This window comes from Cajanus cajan, chromosome 7 (assembly GCF_000230855.2).
Source record: "Cajanus cajan strain Asha chromosome 7, NIPB_CcT2T_4, whole genome shotgun sequence".
Lineage (NCBI taxonomy): Eukaryota > Viridiplantae > Streptophyta > Magnoliopsida > Fabales > Fabaceae > Cajanus > Cajanus cajan.
The window spans coordinates 13,278,538-13,293,134 of NC_138523.1; the positions used below are offsets into that span (position 1 = coordinate 13,278,538).

General features: G+C 34.3%; 1 protein-coding gene across 2 annotated transcripts; it reads right to left on the reverse strand.

Annotated features, from left to right (window-relative positions):
- Window positions 1–2,309: 2,309 nt before the first annotated feature.
- On the reverse strand, window positions 2,310–10,006 carry TAF12 (TBP-associated factor 12). Of its 2 annotated transcripts, XR_002241432.3 has the most exons (9): window positions 9,335–10,006; window positions 8,813–8,953; window positions 7,560–8,060; window positions 4,450–4,524; window positions 3,837–3,915; window positions 3,693–3,757; window positions 3,547–3,582; window positions 3,149–3,350; window positions 2,310–2,595 (listed from the first exon to the last, which is right to left on the reverse strand). XR_002241432.3 is itself a non-coding variant. In XM_020383773.3 (8 exons), the coding sequence occupies exons 1-8, from the start codon at window positions 9,860–9,862 to the stop codon at window positions 3,216–3,218; spliced, it is 1,560 nt and encodes a 519-aa protein (XP_020239362.1). In that variant the 5' UTR covers window positions 9,863–10,005; the 3' UTR covers window positions 2,310–3,215. The 2 variants fall into 2 exon arrangements, 1 of the variants encoding a protein (XP_020239362.1); XM_020383773.3 differs by having other exon boundaries at window positions 2,310–3,350; window positions 9,335–10,005.
- Window positions 10,007–14,597: the final 4,591 nt, after the last annotated feature.

A 14,597-nucleotide genomic window follows, 5' to 3' on the forward strand; every position in this document is an offset into this window, starting at 1 on the left:
GGCTGAGCCCGAGTTAATTAGCTAAATGTTGGCTTGTTTATAGTACAAGAACAGGGTTCTGTTGCTTGTAAAGTACATATTAAAAACTTGTGAAAGCCAGAAAGTCAAACAGCTAATTATGATTAGGGGTGCTTATAAAATAAGTGTTTAATTTAGTGTTATGTAATTCTTAAATTTTTTACGTCGTCAATAAAATAGAAATTATAACTTAATTAAATATGATTTTAAATTAATTATCAAAAGATAATTTTAATTATATAACAATTCATTATTAAATCACAGTGCATAAAACTTTATGCGGCTAGCTAGCATATCCTAATTAAATTAATGAAATAAATTGCTTTATAACCAAAAGGGGGACTACACGGAAGTTCTCGGAGGAGATAACCCGTTTGACATTGCAACAAATTTTGAGGCATTCCCAATCCATAGGTAATGTAATAGAATTCTTTTGCCTTTTTGGCATCATATTAGTATTCTGACAACCATGAAGTGATCTATACTCATAACATAGAGGAAGTGCGACAACAAAGAGAATAGGTAGGCACAAGAGAACATTAGGAGTGCGAAATGCATGGTGGAGGGAGATACAATAATAGGCTTTATTTTTATGACACGTCGAGTTGTGAAAACAGGACCTTTTATGTAAATACTTTTTTAATAAATTATAGTATTTTTATTTTTTAAAATGTAAATCAACCATAGAGAGCACTTTTTATTTTATTTTTTTTATTTAAGCACTTTTAATATATAGTCTTATTGTAGTGCTTATTTAATTAAACACTCTTACTATTCCGTGTCTTAATCTAAAGTGTTTATTTATTTAAATGCTCCTGTCTATAATTTTGGCATAGTGATATACCAACAAATTAAAGAGTTGCCAAGTGAACCAATTCTTCACCGGTTGAGATAATAATACCAGGAATCATCGGATAGTTAACAAATCTTTGCGGTGATCTCCTGCTTCTCAAGGTCTCATATTCTCCAATTGTGGGTCACATTGCTCAATCATTTTATATTAATCTATGTAATCCTTCCAATCCCAGTTACTATTCTCATCAACACGACAAACATTTTTTATTGATTATTATCTTTTGATTTATAGTAATGTACAATTTTTATAACCCTGTTCACTCATTTAATCTTCATCTATGTAATCTAATCCATAGAAACACAAGATTCTCCAATCCCACCTATTATTCCTGTAGTATGATACCAGATGAGTATCATTGGCTCACTCTAACCATCTAATTTCTTTCTCCTCATTTGGAATATGCCTGAAACAAGAATCCAGAAACTTTCAAGCATAGTTATTAAAACCATAGTAGACCGATTTATTCAACCATATTGGCTCAACTTATAATGGGTTTAAATTGGTATAAATATATTTAAAAATGTAAACATAATATTATGTTATGAAATGAATATTATGATATTTTGAACATTACATTGTTACTCAATACATAAATTTAGAAAATATTATCAATCCAATCATAGTTAAACTATTAAACTTTGAGCTGGTATTATTTATTAGAACATTGCTTTCTCTGTCTGAACTTCTTCAAGTACCGTGGACTTAGTTGTCTTTGTGGGACATCTATTTAGAATATAAGCAGTGACGGTCGCTTCTTCCCCAAAACAGTGAGGAAAATATTTACTCTGTCATATTGACTATTGTTATGTTTCTTTCTCCTCTTAGCTAGGATATTATGCTAAGAGTATAGGGTGCAGTTACTTCATGCTGAATAATCATCAAACTCTTTAGAATTGTACTCACTCCACCATCAATACTGAGTATTCTAATCTGACTTTTAGTTGCTTAACAAGTAATTTGAAACTCTGAAAACTGAAAACACTTGTGTCTTGTACCAGATAAGATAGACCAAACAACACTTTGTTGAATTCATGTACAAAGGAAACAAAAAATTTGTTCCCTCTAAGTGAAGGAACCTCTAATGGTTCACACATCAGCGTGAACTACTGCATCCAAATTAATAGCTCTCATTGGAATATAGGAACTAAAGGAATTTCTAGGTTGCTGACTAATCAACCAATTGCTACACACATTCTCAAAGTCTGAATCATAAAGAGTTTTTTTGTAGACATTTTTTTCTATTTTCCTCGAGATATGATAGTGGAAAAAGAATTAATATATAATAAAGGAGTATAAATGTCTAAAAAGTGTGAAAACCAAAGTAAAATATCCCTTTATAAATAGTCTAGATTATATAATATCCACATTAAACCAAAATCATTGAGCCACGGAACTCCATGGGATTTCTGCAGCTGTTGAAACTCGGAAGTCTACCTTACAAGAAACGTAATTGCATGTATATTTCAGGATACTGTTTGCGTACAAATTAAAATATCAATCATAATAATGAAAATGAATCAGCCTACCTAACCACTGACTTTCTTACTATTATCAGTACAAAAAAACGACGTAGCTGAAGCCAAATCTTCTTTCTTTTCGGTTTTCAGATATTAGACTATTGACTATTCATATGAATCTTGATTCCCCATACCTGGCTTTCTGCAACGCTTTTACATTCAGACCATTGCTCAAGTTCTGCTAATGGAATGCTTAGAAACAGCCTGAAAAGAACCACATTCTTCCTAAGAACAACAGACATGCACAAAACTTAGCAAGTTATGTTCCACACCAAACGGAAAACCAACTTGTGTGCACATGAAAATAACAAGTTTGACCAGGAAAACGGATCAAGTCGAATAGCCCTCTTAACATTAAGTTGAACAAGTTTGACTGGAAAAAGGTGGGAGCTTCCGCTGATCACTTGCGAAATTGTGGTTTAAGTCTAGCATAAACTAAAAGTACCAATCAGGCTCCTAGTTACAACATCATGAGAACATAACAAGCATATTTAAACATTTATCAGGACCATCGATCAACATGTTTGGTTTTCCATATAGACAGTCAATCGAAGTTGTGAACTTCTATCGTAATAGTCAGGAATCAGGGTCAAAGAAATAAACGCATCACTCCATGCCACAATATGGTGCCAAGTGTGAAACCACTTTAAAGCATTTCTAGGCATTCAATTCATGTGGACTGATGAATGAGAAATATAGATGCAACTTATGTTTACAGTGGAAAATTTTAAACAGGAATACCGATTTGATCTATTACAAAATTCAATTAACTTCACCAAAGTGGTTCCTCCGTTGCTGTGTAAAGCATGAACACAGCATGCATCCTATGAATTTTTTAGGTTCGGCGAGCCAATGATATTCAAAGGTGCCTTTGCCTGACTACCCTTGGCAGTGCCAGATGCCTGGCCAGCAGAGCCCTTAGCATGTGTTGCCTCAGTTGCTGCCATTGATTTCTTTATCTGCCAAACCAAGATAAATGAAATCATAATAATCACCATCATCACATTAATAATTACAAAAGTAGGTTAAGAAAATAAAATAAGACACATAGGCATAGCAAGGGACAAGGGTACTGCAAAAAGTCTACCAACATGTCTTCATGCCAGCAGAAATGTGCAATCACAACTACCATAATAAAAAGAGACCAAAACTTACAACTGCTAGACGCTCCTTGTGAATATCACTTGTAATCTGCAAAACCATCACAAATTACAAGCCAAGAATAAGAAATTCTAAAAAGCATAAACTAATCAGTAAAAATGTAAATATAAAGACACAACAAAGATTCTGATAATTCTTACTTGTCTTCTGTAGCTCTTAATCTCATCCCCGCCAAACCCAGGAAGTGACATATTCCAATTTTTCTCTATAAGATGTCAATATAGTGTTAGGAATGAAATCTGCTGATAATAAAATCTGGCCGCAGAATTTTTTTAGTAACTAACCAAGATGGAGAAGTATGTCCTTCGCTTCCAAAGTTGTTGATTTCCTATGCTTGGCCAATGAACAACCAGACCTGGTTATCTATTTAAAGAATAGATAAAACAATGGCTATTACTGAAACAATCTAATGAGTATATAGAAAGAAAATAAAATTTGGATAAGAAGATTATCTGAAAGAAGACCAAGAAAAATTGTAAACATAGTTCATTTCTATACAAGTTAATCATCATCAAAAAAGAAAATAGATCATATAAATGAGGAAATCATAAAACAAACCAATGCCAATTACTCGAGGCTTAAATTATCAACAATGTGAAAAAATATATAATATGATAAAAATATAATGTTACCTTTATTCATTAATTTAATGTAGTAAAAATATTTAATTCCCAAGTAACATATATTAACATTTCTAAGAATATTTATGCTCAACCAAACACATTATAGTCATTCCTAGGAATCATTATGATTCCAGGGCATAAAAAAACCTCTCTTGTACCAAATATCCCCTAACATTAACAAGGAGAGACACTCGATAAATTTTTATCGAGTTGCAAAAAAGTGAACAATCCCATCAGCCCAGTGAACACAATAAAACTAAACAAAAATACTCACAGACTCCAGAAAGTTTTCTGCAATATCCACAAGAATGTCTGCAACTTCAGGGTCCAACTTCTCCAATGGATCAACCTGCCAATAAAGTAGAAATGTAAATATAGGACTAGAAACAAACATAAAAAAGGGCTGTTGCAAGCTTACGGAATCATAATCAAATTATAAACTTTAAAATTCCTCATACGATATTGCATTCAATAACCAAAGTCAAATTGTAAATCCATAATGTGATGTTAAAATGAAAGTGAAGCTGTATTTTTGCGGAACATATTTAAGGAATCATCCATTGAGGAACAGAGGGGAACAGAAATTGTAAGCAGTTGAATAGTTTTGGGTAAATGTTTATGATAACCATAAGCTAAAACCAAAAGAGAATCAATAAATAGCACACACCTATATAATGACATGTTTTTCAGCTTAATTTTGGGAAAATAATTGACTGTCTTTAAAAACTCTTTCAGTCTCAGGAAGTTGCAAAAAGAAATTATTTTCCCAAAATAAGATACTCCAAAGGCCAAACACACTAAGTTAGGCAAGTGACTTCAAAAGAATCAACCAGCATATAAACTTGTAAATCCAGTAATCCAAACCATCGAGTTGTTTGCAGCTGGAAAATGTTACTCAGTTACTGCTGTACATTTTTCTCACATGTCTAACTTAATTAGTAAGATTAAAAGTATTGATAGAAGTTTGAGCATTGATTAAAAACACTAAAAAATGATACTTTTAATGTATGTGTGAGAAAAAGTGAGTGAGAGAAGTATAATAGTAGCTGTAGCAATACTCTTCATTACCAGTAGGTTCAAATTCAAATTGCTCGGAAAAACACCATAAGCCCAATTAGCCTAAAAATATGTATAATCTTGTAACATAATCTTATTGAGCTATTGATACAAACCCAAATCTCACAGTAGCAACTAAAGAAGAAAACAACTCAATAATGGAAAATAGGGTCTGTAATGTATTATTTTTGAAGAAAAAAAAGGAATTACAGTGGAATGAATGTCCTACTGCCAAAGAGCTAAGCTCCTTCAGAGAAACCAAGCTCTACCCATAACTAATCATTTGATTCTATCAAATGCCCTTTCTCTCTCCCCTAATTTCCCATATAACAGACCCGTTACACCCCCTCTCACTTACTGCCACATCAGCATCAGCATTCTCACTTTGGACACTCCTATTCTTTCTTGCATACAATGGGCTACATAATGGCTTGGGCAGTTGAGGTGCAAATTGCCCATTTGGACCCAAGCCTATTTGAGGTCCTAGCAGTTATCATATTCATTCTATGATTCTATAATACAATATTGTAGATACAAAACATGGGAGAGGGATGAAAGATAGTAAACATGTGATTGTAACACAAATCATAAGATCCTACCAATAAATAAAAGAATATTTTAACATAAAAATGAGATAATATAATTAACTAATACATGTAATGATAGCATTAAGATTCATGTAAGAATTTTAATAGATTATACAGTTATTGTATTTTGATATTTCAGTCAGTTTAATATTTGATACTATGTATAACAGAAAAAAAGAAAGCAGAAAGAGAACAGGACATAAAATTTAGTCCAAAGGCCTTGAATCTCAATCGATGGCCCAAAAAGCCCAATTTGGGTTTAATAACTTGAAATAAAGAAAAAGAAAGAGTTTCTTCAGCCTGCCATAGCAGAACACCCCCAGACATACTAGAAAAGAGACACTCCAACATACAACACAAACCATAAAACTGCTTTCTTTGAAGGCAAAAACAGAGAAAAAGGCAGGAGATGGTCGATGAAGCAGAATGCAGACACAAGCTTTGAACTCCTCTCTAAAAGCACAGATAGTGAGAGGGTGAGGGCAAGAGTGCGTGAATGAAGGAATAAGAAAGTGGAAGAGATTAGGGTTAATTTGGGTACAGGTCTCAAAACCCAACCCATGTGCCCAACTGCAACAAATGTGTCCAGACTCCAGATAGTGAAAGATTGCATTGCACTATTGCAGATCCTATGACCTTTTAAGTATGACTGATGATTTCACTCTGGTCACAGTTGCAATCCAAGGTGTGATCTAGAAGAGAAAGGGCAATGAAACTTGTAGAATCATGTGATTCTATGAGTTCGATGGCAATGTTGGTAACAATGATAAAAAAAACTACCAAGCATTTACCTTAAAAATTTAGAGAAATGAGCAAAAATTCTATGACAATTACTTACGTTAAATTTCCATGCAAACTTTAGTAGCACAAGATCACAATTTTTTTTTAATTTAAAAAAAATTCTAGCATGGCCTTCATTTTGAATGGGTCAAGAAGTAATATAGAAAGAGAACGGATATTGAAAAAATAGTTGTTTACTAAGAACCTGCAAACCTAATTACTAGCTAAAGCAGCAGTTACATGCTTCTATAGTTCCATTTTAGACATTAATACTTATTATGGACTCAAACTTTAAAACAAAATCCAAAGGCTTGCCCAAGTTATCATAGTAGCTTTATGCATTTGTAAGCCACCATCCAATTCCTTACTCGTCTAATATGGGACCCGGGGTATCATAAAATTTCATAAATGGGCCTTTAGGAGAAACCATGAAATTCTTTTGAATTTCAGCAGGCAACTTAGAATGGAATTAATCAAAATGATTAGAGTAAATTACATTGACATTCCCTGAAGTTTCGTGAAACTGTACAAACATCCCCTACTTTCTCTACCCCTAACCTCCCTTAATTGTTTGAAAAATACTACACTAGCACCCCTTATATATTACTTTAACAACCCCACCCCCCCCCCCCCCCTTTTATTATTTGAAAAACATTACATTGTGACCCCCGTAAGGGAGGTTACTGTAAACCTAAAAAAAGCAAGGGAGTGTTAGTACAATTTTGTAGAATTTTAGGGGGTGTAAGAGTAATTTACTCGAATGATTAATGTTAGCCCTCTACATGTTAAATTAATTTTCTTTTATTAAGAAGTTCCTACAAGAGACCTTCAAGATTCAGAATTTCTACTTGGACTGCAAAATCTAAAGAGTTCCACGCATGTTTATTTAACAATTGGTGCCCGTAATTGGAACATAAGCCCAGAAATCTTCGATGGAACACAAGAAAGTAGCATAGCTCACCTGATTGACTAGCTCATGGATACTTCTTTTGCTGAGAATACTATTACAAGATTCATCGCTGTCAACATTTGTTAATCTATTTTGAATCCCTGGTTGAACTGCACTAGACTGTGCTGCCGCAAGAGATGAAGGTTTCTGATTTCCTGGCCCCTGTAGCCTCGTAACCTGTTGCTGGTGAGGCACATGTAGACCCCTGGATGGCGGAACTTGTTGCCCAAAATGCTCCTGTGATTGATTAGACAGCAAAGATTGTTGTTGCTGCTGCTGCTGCTGTGAAGATGTTGGTGTGGATTGCTGCTGAGGAGGAATATGTGATCTTTGCTGCATGGATTGTGGGTTCAATTGCTGCCTATAAGCCGTGGATGGCAAAGGAGGCTTCCCTTGTGGCCCAGATGACAACCATGGCTGATTAAGTGACTGCACACTTTGTGATGCACTCGGAGATGGAGTAGCAGGCGAGCCAACTGACGAGGGTCTCATAAGTCCATGCCCTTGGAAGCTCTGAAGAAAATGCAAAACATTACAAAATCACCAACCTTCTTCTTCCACAAAATATGCATGTTTGTATGCAAAGCACAAGCATTACAGCACCACACATAAAAGTGAGTAAACCTCTCAAATACACATAACAATAGAAATTAAGAAATGCTTAATAATTTACAATCTTACACTCTTACAAATCACAATGATAGAATCATAAAAATTAATAGGTAAATAAATATTTTAACTCAATTTATTCCTTCACCAATAACAACCCTAAACAAGGCCTTGGGAGAACCTCCTTCCTCCATGCAGAAGAACCAAAACCACCTATCTTGTAAGTGAGAAGTGCACTCAAGTATCCATGTCTAAATATAAGAGTTGATAGAACAATACAATTCAGTCATCTCAACCAGATGAAGTTTTGATTTTACAGTCTCATACAGAAGGCAAAACAGTAAAATTCAACACCAATGTATAGAAAGCACTCTAACTATATTTCCATTTTCCAAACACAAACAACCCCAGCTGAAGTACATGTTTGGAACGGATTTAATAATGTGGATCAAATACTCTCTCACCATGTCTAGCATATAAAATGCGCAGAAGCTACTTCTAGTAAGTAGCTTCTGATGGGCTTGGATCAGCTTCAATTGATGGAGGAAGCACGGACAAACATGCTATAAGTCTATTACACAAACCCTCAAACTAGGCCAAGCATAAGTGAAAACCACACAACAAGCATAGTCATAACTCATAACATTTATACTAACTTGTGAACCAGCAGGTTGATTATTCGGGGCAGAGGATGGAGGTCTAAGAGACGATTGCACGGGTCTCTGTTGATGTGCAGGGATTCCACTTGGCCGCATTTGAGACCCTAACATCCCCATTCCTTGCGCGGGAGTTCTCACCTGAAACATTACAAACAATACAACTAGTGAAAAACACGAACAGTGTATGTAGTAACATACATTCATAATCAAAATAAGAATCAAATATGTATTTATTCTCTAAACTTGTGTTAATTGTCACTTTTAATCTCCGAACAAATTACTTTTGGTTTTAGTCCCTAAAATTGCTCTCCATGAACAAAAAAACTTAATGTCAGGAACCAAAAATATTAACAGGAAGAAAAAATTATGAACTAAAAATGAAAATGGCTAAAAGTTCAAGAACTAAAACAAACTACTAAATAGAAATTTGTACAGGTAGTAAAAACTGAGATCGACCAAAAATTTCAAGGAGTAAAAACACATTTAGTCCTCAAAGTAATGAAGAATGCCGATGATTACTTGAGAGGTGCTTGAACTGGAGGTAGATTCAGCGACGTTGACTCCGGTTCGGCCCAGCCCACCAAAATGTTGACCGAAGGAGGATGAAAACGGAGGAGAGGGGTTCTGGTGGTGCGCCGGCACACCGATTGCCATGCCGCCCCTCGGCGCCGCGGCGGCGCCGGGAGCGGAGGACGGTGGAGGAGCGGAGGAAGGCGGGAGCGACGAGAAGTGCGGGAAATGCGGCTGCGATGTCGGCTGCGACGGAGGCAAAGTGCGGTTGAATGAGGGCTGAGGGCGAGGTTGGGGAGGCGTGGGCGTGGGCGTGGGGGTGGGGGGCTTGGGGTTCGGGGTTTGAATCGGGCCTGGGCCTGGGCCTGGGCCTGGGCCAGGGCTTGGGCCTGGGCTTGGGCCTGGGCTAGGGTTTGGGTTTGGGGCTGAGATGGGAGGCGTTGATGAGGAGGAAGGTGGAGGGATAGGAGGGGATGGTTTCGGTGGTTGAGATTGTGAGGGCTCGGCGGTGCCCGTCGCCGGAACTTGAGGTTCCATTGAGTTCGCGGCGATTGAAAATTTTGAAACGGAGCAGTGTCACTAATGAACGTGGGTCTAATAATACTTTAATTATTAGTGCTTTCTCGTATGCTATATGATATGGCTTGAAGTTTACGGGAAAGGGATGAATATGGGTAATTCGTTCGTGGGGTGGTACTGGTAATGGTGAGAAGAAAATGGTCAAAGAAAATTAATAATGTATACTATTTGTCTAATTGAAAAATGAAGGCTTAATTATTATTTTTTAAAAATTTTAATAGTTAAACATATTTTTATTTTAATTCTCTTACATAGTAATTTTTTGTCTTTATAATGAAAAGTATTTCATTTTACCTTTTAGTTCTTTGGCATGAATTCTGGTGGATGTAAAGAATGTTGGTCTCCCAAAATTAAGTAATAAGTAATGGAAAATTTCGATGAATGACTAATCATGAAAGTATAGAAGTTCAACATGAATTATGGGCATAGAGGCATCAAATCATACCATAGTCCATAGGAAAGTAATCTCATGTGTGTGAGGAGTTAAAAGTGTTTCAATATCTATTGGATTCTTGAATGGATAACATATTACTATAAGTAAAAAAGGCTTCATGAATTTATGAGATCTTGATAATTAAAAATGCTTTTTTCATTCTTAACTTGAATTGCAATTTCATCTTTGTGTCATTATTGGTTGATGAGTCAGATTGCATTGTTTAATTTACTAGTGACTTATATGTTACACAAGATTACAGTTAAAGGATGTTGATTAGTGCAAGTGAACATAGAAAAAAGAAGGCTCTTATTTTTTTCAATAGGGTCATTAACATTGAGGTGTATAGAGTTGGTGGAATGAATCAACTTGATTTGTGACATAAGTGTCTCAAACATCCTTTTATGGGGTCCTTTAATTGAATCCCAATATTAATTGCAATAAATGTAATAAACTTGCATGCAAATCTTGTGATATTTGTTAATGAGTTTGTTAAAATGCAAAGTCTCACATCATTGAAATAAGATAATAGACATGAGTTTATAAACACACATATGTCTTTATTGGTAAGAGAGGTCTTTTGGGAGATGACCAAAAGAAAAATCATAAGGGTTTAGGTTCAAAATAGACAATATCATACCAACATGGAGACACATGTACGTAACACCCTAGTGCACAACATGTGATATTATAGTTAATGATTCAATTTGGTGATCAACTTAGACAAGTATGATGGAGTTGGCAAGTAGATCACTAGCATGGGATCCCTTCTATCAAAAGTCTTCTTGAAGATAGGTCAATGTATGAAAAGTCTTCTTGTTAACATGGAAATCAAAAAGTGTGTCCCGCTATTGTAAGCTAACGGTAAAGTAGTAGTGCATGTACTTAAGACATGACTAAACTCTATGGGTCACCATTGGATTACGCATGGACTAAAAAGTTGGCTTTTGTTATAGAGGGAGGTTAAACCATGGTCTTGTTTGAGAGGAGGATTTTTGGGAAACAAATCAAAATCCCACAATATTATAACAAAAGGATGGATATGGGTTTATAAACACACAATTGTCTCCATTAGTGAGAAGTCTTTTGGGTGATGACAAAAAGCAAAACCATGAAAGCTTAAGCTTGAAGTGGATAATGTTATACCAATGTGAAGACATGTGTGTTGGAACCCTTGGTGCACAATAAGTTTGATTAGAGACGATGGTTTCGATTAGGTGATCGATCAAGTGAGTATAATGGAATCAATGATAGATATGGGCATAGGATCTCTTACATCGAAAGTCTTTTTTATGGTGAATATGTGTATGGAGAGTCTTTTTGGTAACATAGAGGGTTAGGAAGTGTATCCTATTATCATGAGCTAATGGTGGAGCAATGATGCAAATACTTAAAGCATGACTAAGCTTTATGGGTCACCATTAGATTACTCGTGGACTGAAAAGATGACTTTTGTTGTCGGGGCTTAAACCATGACCATTTATTTGAGCAAAAGATTATCGAGATATAATCAAAGTCCCACATCATCAAACATGAAGATGAACATGAGTTTATAAACACACAAAATTTCAATTAGTAAGAGAAGCCTTTTGGAAGATGATTAAAAATATATAATTAAAAAAATTAAAAACAAAGTTATTAGTAATGGTCATAGAACAACTGTTTGTTTGTTTTATGATTTATTTTCATACTTGTTTTCATATGCTTTTGTTATGCTTTGGTATGTTGTTTTGTATGTTATTGATGATAATGTAGTTTGGAAAGTATGTAGTTGCATTTATGGTTTATCATTAGTTATATTTAGCCAATTTGGATCCAAAATACCTTGACCATAACCAAACATTCTTGTTTTAGAACCATTTTCGATCATGGAAACCTTTCAAATAATAAGTTCTTAGGCACAATGGGTGGAAAACTTCTTGGGTGGATTAGGGTGGGTTTAGGTGTTGACATCTAGTAAAAGGTGAGTAACTATCACTAGTAGATATGAAACTCGAGCATTGGTTTCAAGGTCATCGAAAGAGGAAGTCAACTATGTTGCATGCATTGGAGAAATGAGGTGAAACAAAAAATTCTTGTTTGTTTCTTATTGTAGTTGTTTTGCAAAAGCTATTGTACTTTTTTACAACTATCATTTGTTAGTACAAATCTTATTAAACATGTAGCTCACCAAGAAAGAGGAGTTGAATGGGTGGTTTTTCAAATATAAAAAAAATTCCCTTAAGATCACCTTTTGAAAAGAAAACTTATTAAACCTCCACTATTTATTCAAATATGTTGATTAACAAGTTTAGATACTTGTAGCCAAGGAATCTTTAAAGAAATTTCTATGTAAGCAATGCAATTCAACAATTAATCAATTAAAGTTCATAAGAGATGAGTAAAGATAGAGAAAGAAAATTATGCATGACTTTTATACTAGTTCACTTTCAACTTTTGAAAGCTACATCTAGTCCTCTACAATCAACTTTATATTGTAGGATTTCACTATGAACAATATAGCAAAAAGGCTATGTGTTCATCATCATTGACAAAACTTTATGCAGGTTTTTTATATTCAAGCATATAGTTTGTATATGCCTTCTTATCCCAATTGAGAGTTGTTTTGTCCTTCTCGATCTCTTCAACAAATAAACCCATAGCATATTGTTAATCAGTTGGTTTCAAACCAATAATGGAAATCATATCAAACAAAGTTGTTCCTATTGGACAATAGAGAAAATTGAAATAATATGTCCTTCAATTCCCAAATAAAAAGTAGTCATAATCATCGAAATATCAAGATTTCTTGTATTAAATCAACTTAACTACAAAAAGTCAAAAGTACCTATTTTCTTCAATGTTTACCCCATTCAACTTGAACCCTGTCAAGCCATTCAACATGTTTCTTCCTATTGGTTGGGAGAAAAACTCAACAGATTTTTTGAGATTCGATTAGAAAATCAATTCAGACATTATCCCAATGGATAAGTGGTTGTTTTGAGACAGAGGAACAAAACTTGCAAAACCTCTAAAGTTATTAAAGGTCTAAAGGACCCTAAACATGCAAGATTCTTGTTTTCAAAGGAAGTTGGATAAATTCTTATATTTTCAAGCTCTCCATCTCAAGACTGTCAATGGGGGTGAACTTTTTCTTCCTACTCTCGACAACAAGAGCAACCTTCATCACAAGTACCATGTCTTTAGTAGAAATTGGATGAAATAGTTGATGAAGAAGCCACCTTGATGGTGAAGGTAATAGTTTTGTAGGTAAAGTGTTAATGACTTTGGATGAACAAAGAATAAGAGCTCACAAAATATTAAGTAGCTCGAGAAGATTGGAGGTAAAAAGTGAAATTGTAAAAGTGGAATCATGAATTTTACATCTATTTATTTTGGAGAAAAGTAGGAGTTGAAATGGTTGCCAATTTTAAATTAAAAAGATAAATTTTATCTTTTTAATATATTGATTTTAAGGGAAGTTACTCTTGTAGGGACATGATAAAGGTGTTTACACCATATTTTTTATTTTTTTGGTCACATAATCCCATATTCCATTTAACGTGTGTGACTAGTGGTCAAATCAATTTATTAGTGCCATCACAACTTTCAATTTCCAAAGAAATCAAGAATTATTACTATAAATTCTCTTTAAATAAAAAATATACATTCTCATATAATATCAAGTATATATTTTTTGGGGGCCATTGAGTTATAGGAAAAATTTTATGTATTCTTGATTTATGCATTTTAATATGACTGAAATGATGTTACCTTTGTAAAATGTAAGTAAAATAAATTAAGTGGGATGACTTGTATCCTTTCATTGAATCAATCTCAAAAAGGAATACAAGTATTTGGCTAAGTATGTAGTCACTACTTGTCGATATTTATGTTGCGTGAAATGGTTTGATAAAGGTACAAAATACTTTGAAGAGTTTTTGGCATGTAAGGAATCTTGAGAAATTCTATTTGAGAATTTGGAAGTTACCTCAAAAGGACAATTATGCTTTTTGGAGTAGTTTGGCAATTATCTCAAAATCTCAACAAATCATTTCAAGAGAACATATGTGATCAATTGTGAAGCATTTATCAAAAGATGAAGAAATAAGTTATCACCTGTATTTTAGACATGTAACCAATTTGACATGTCAATATTTATAATAAATTAGGTAGTTACTATACACATGACAAAATGTTAGATTTTGATTGTTAGACTATAAATTATATAAATAGGGAACTTAAGCTCATTTTTTATTGTGATTACATATCACACAATAC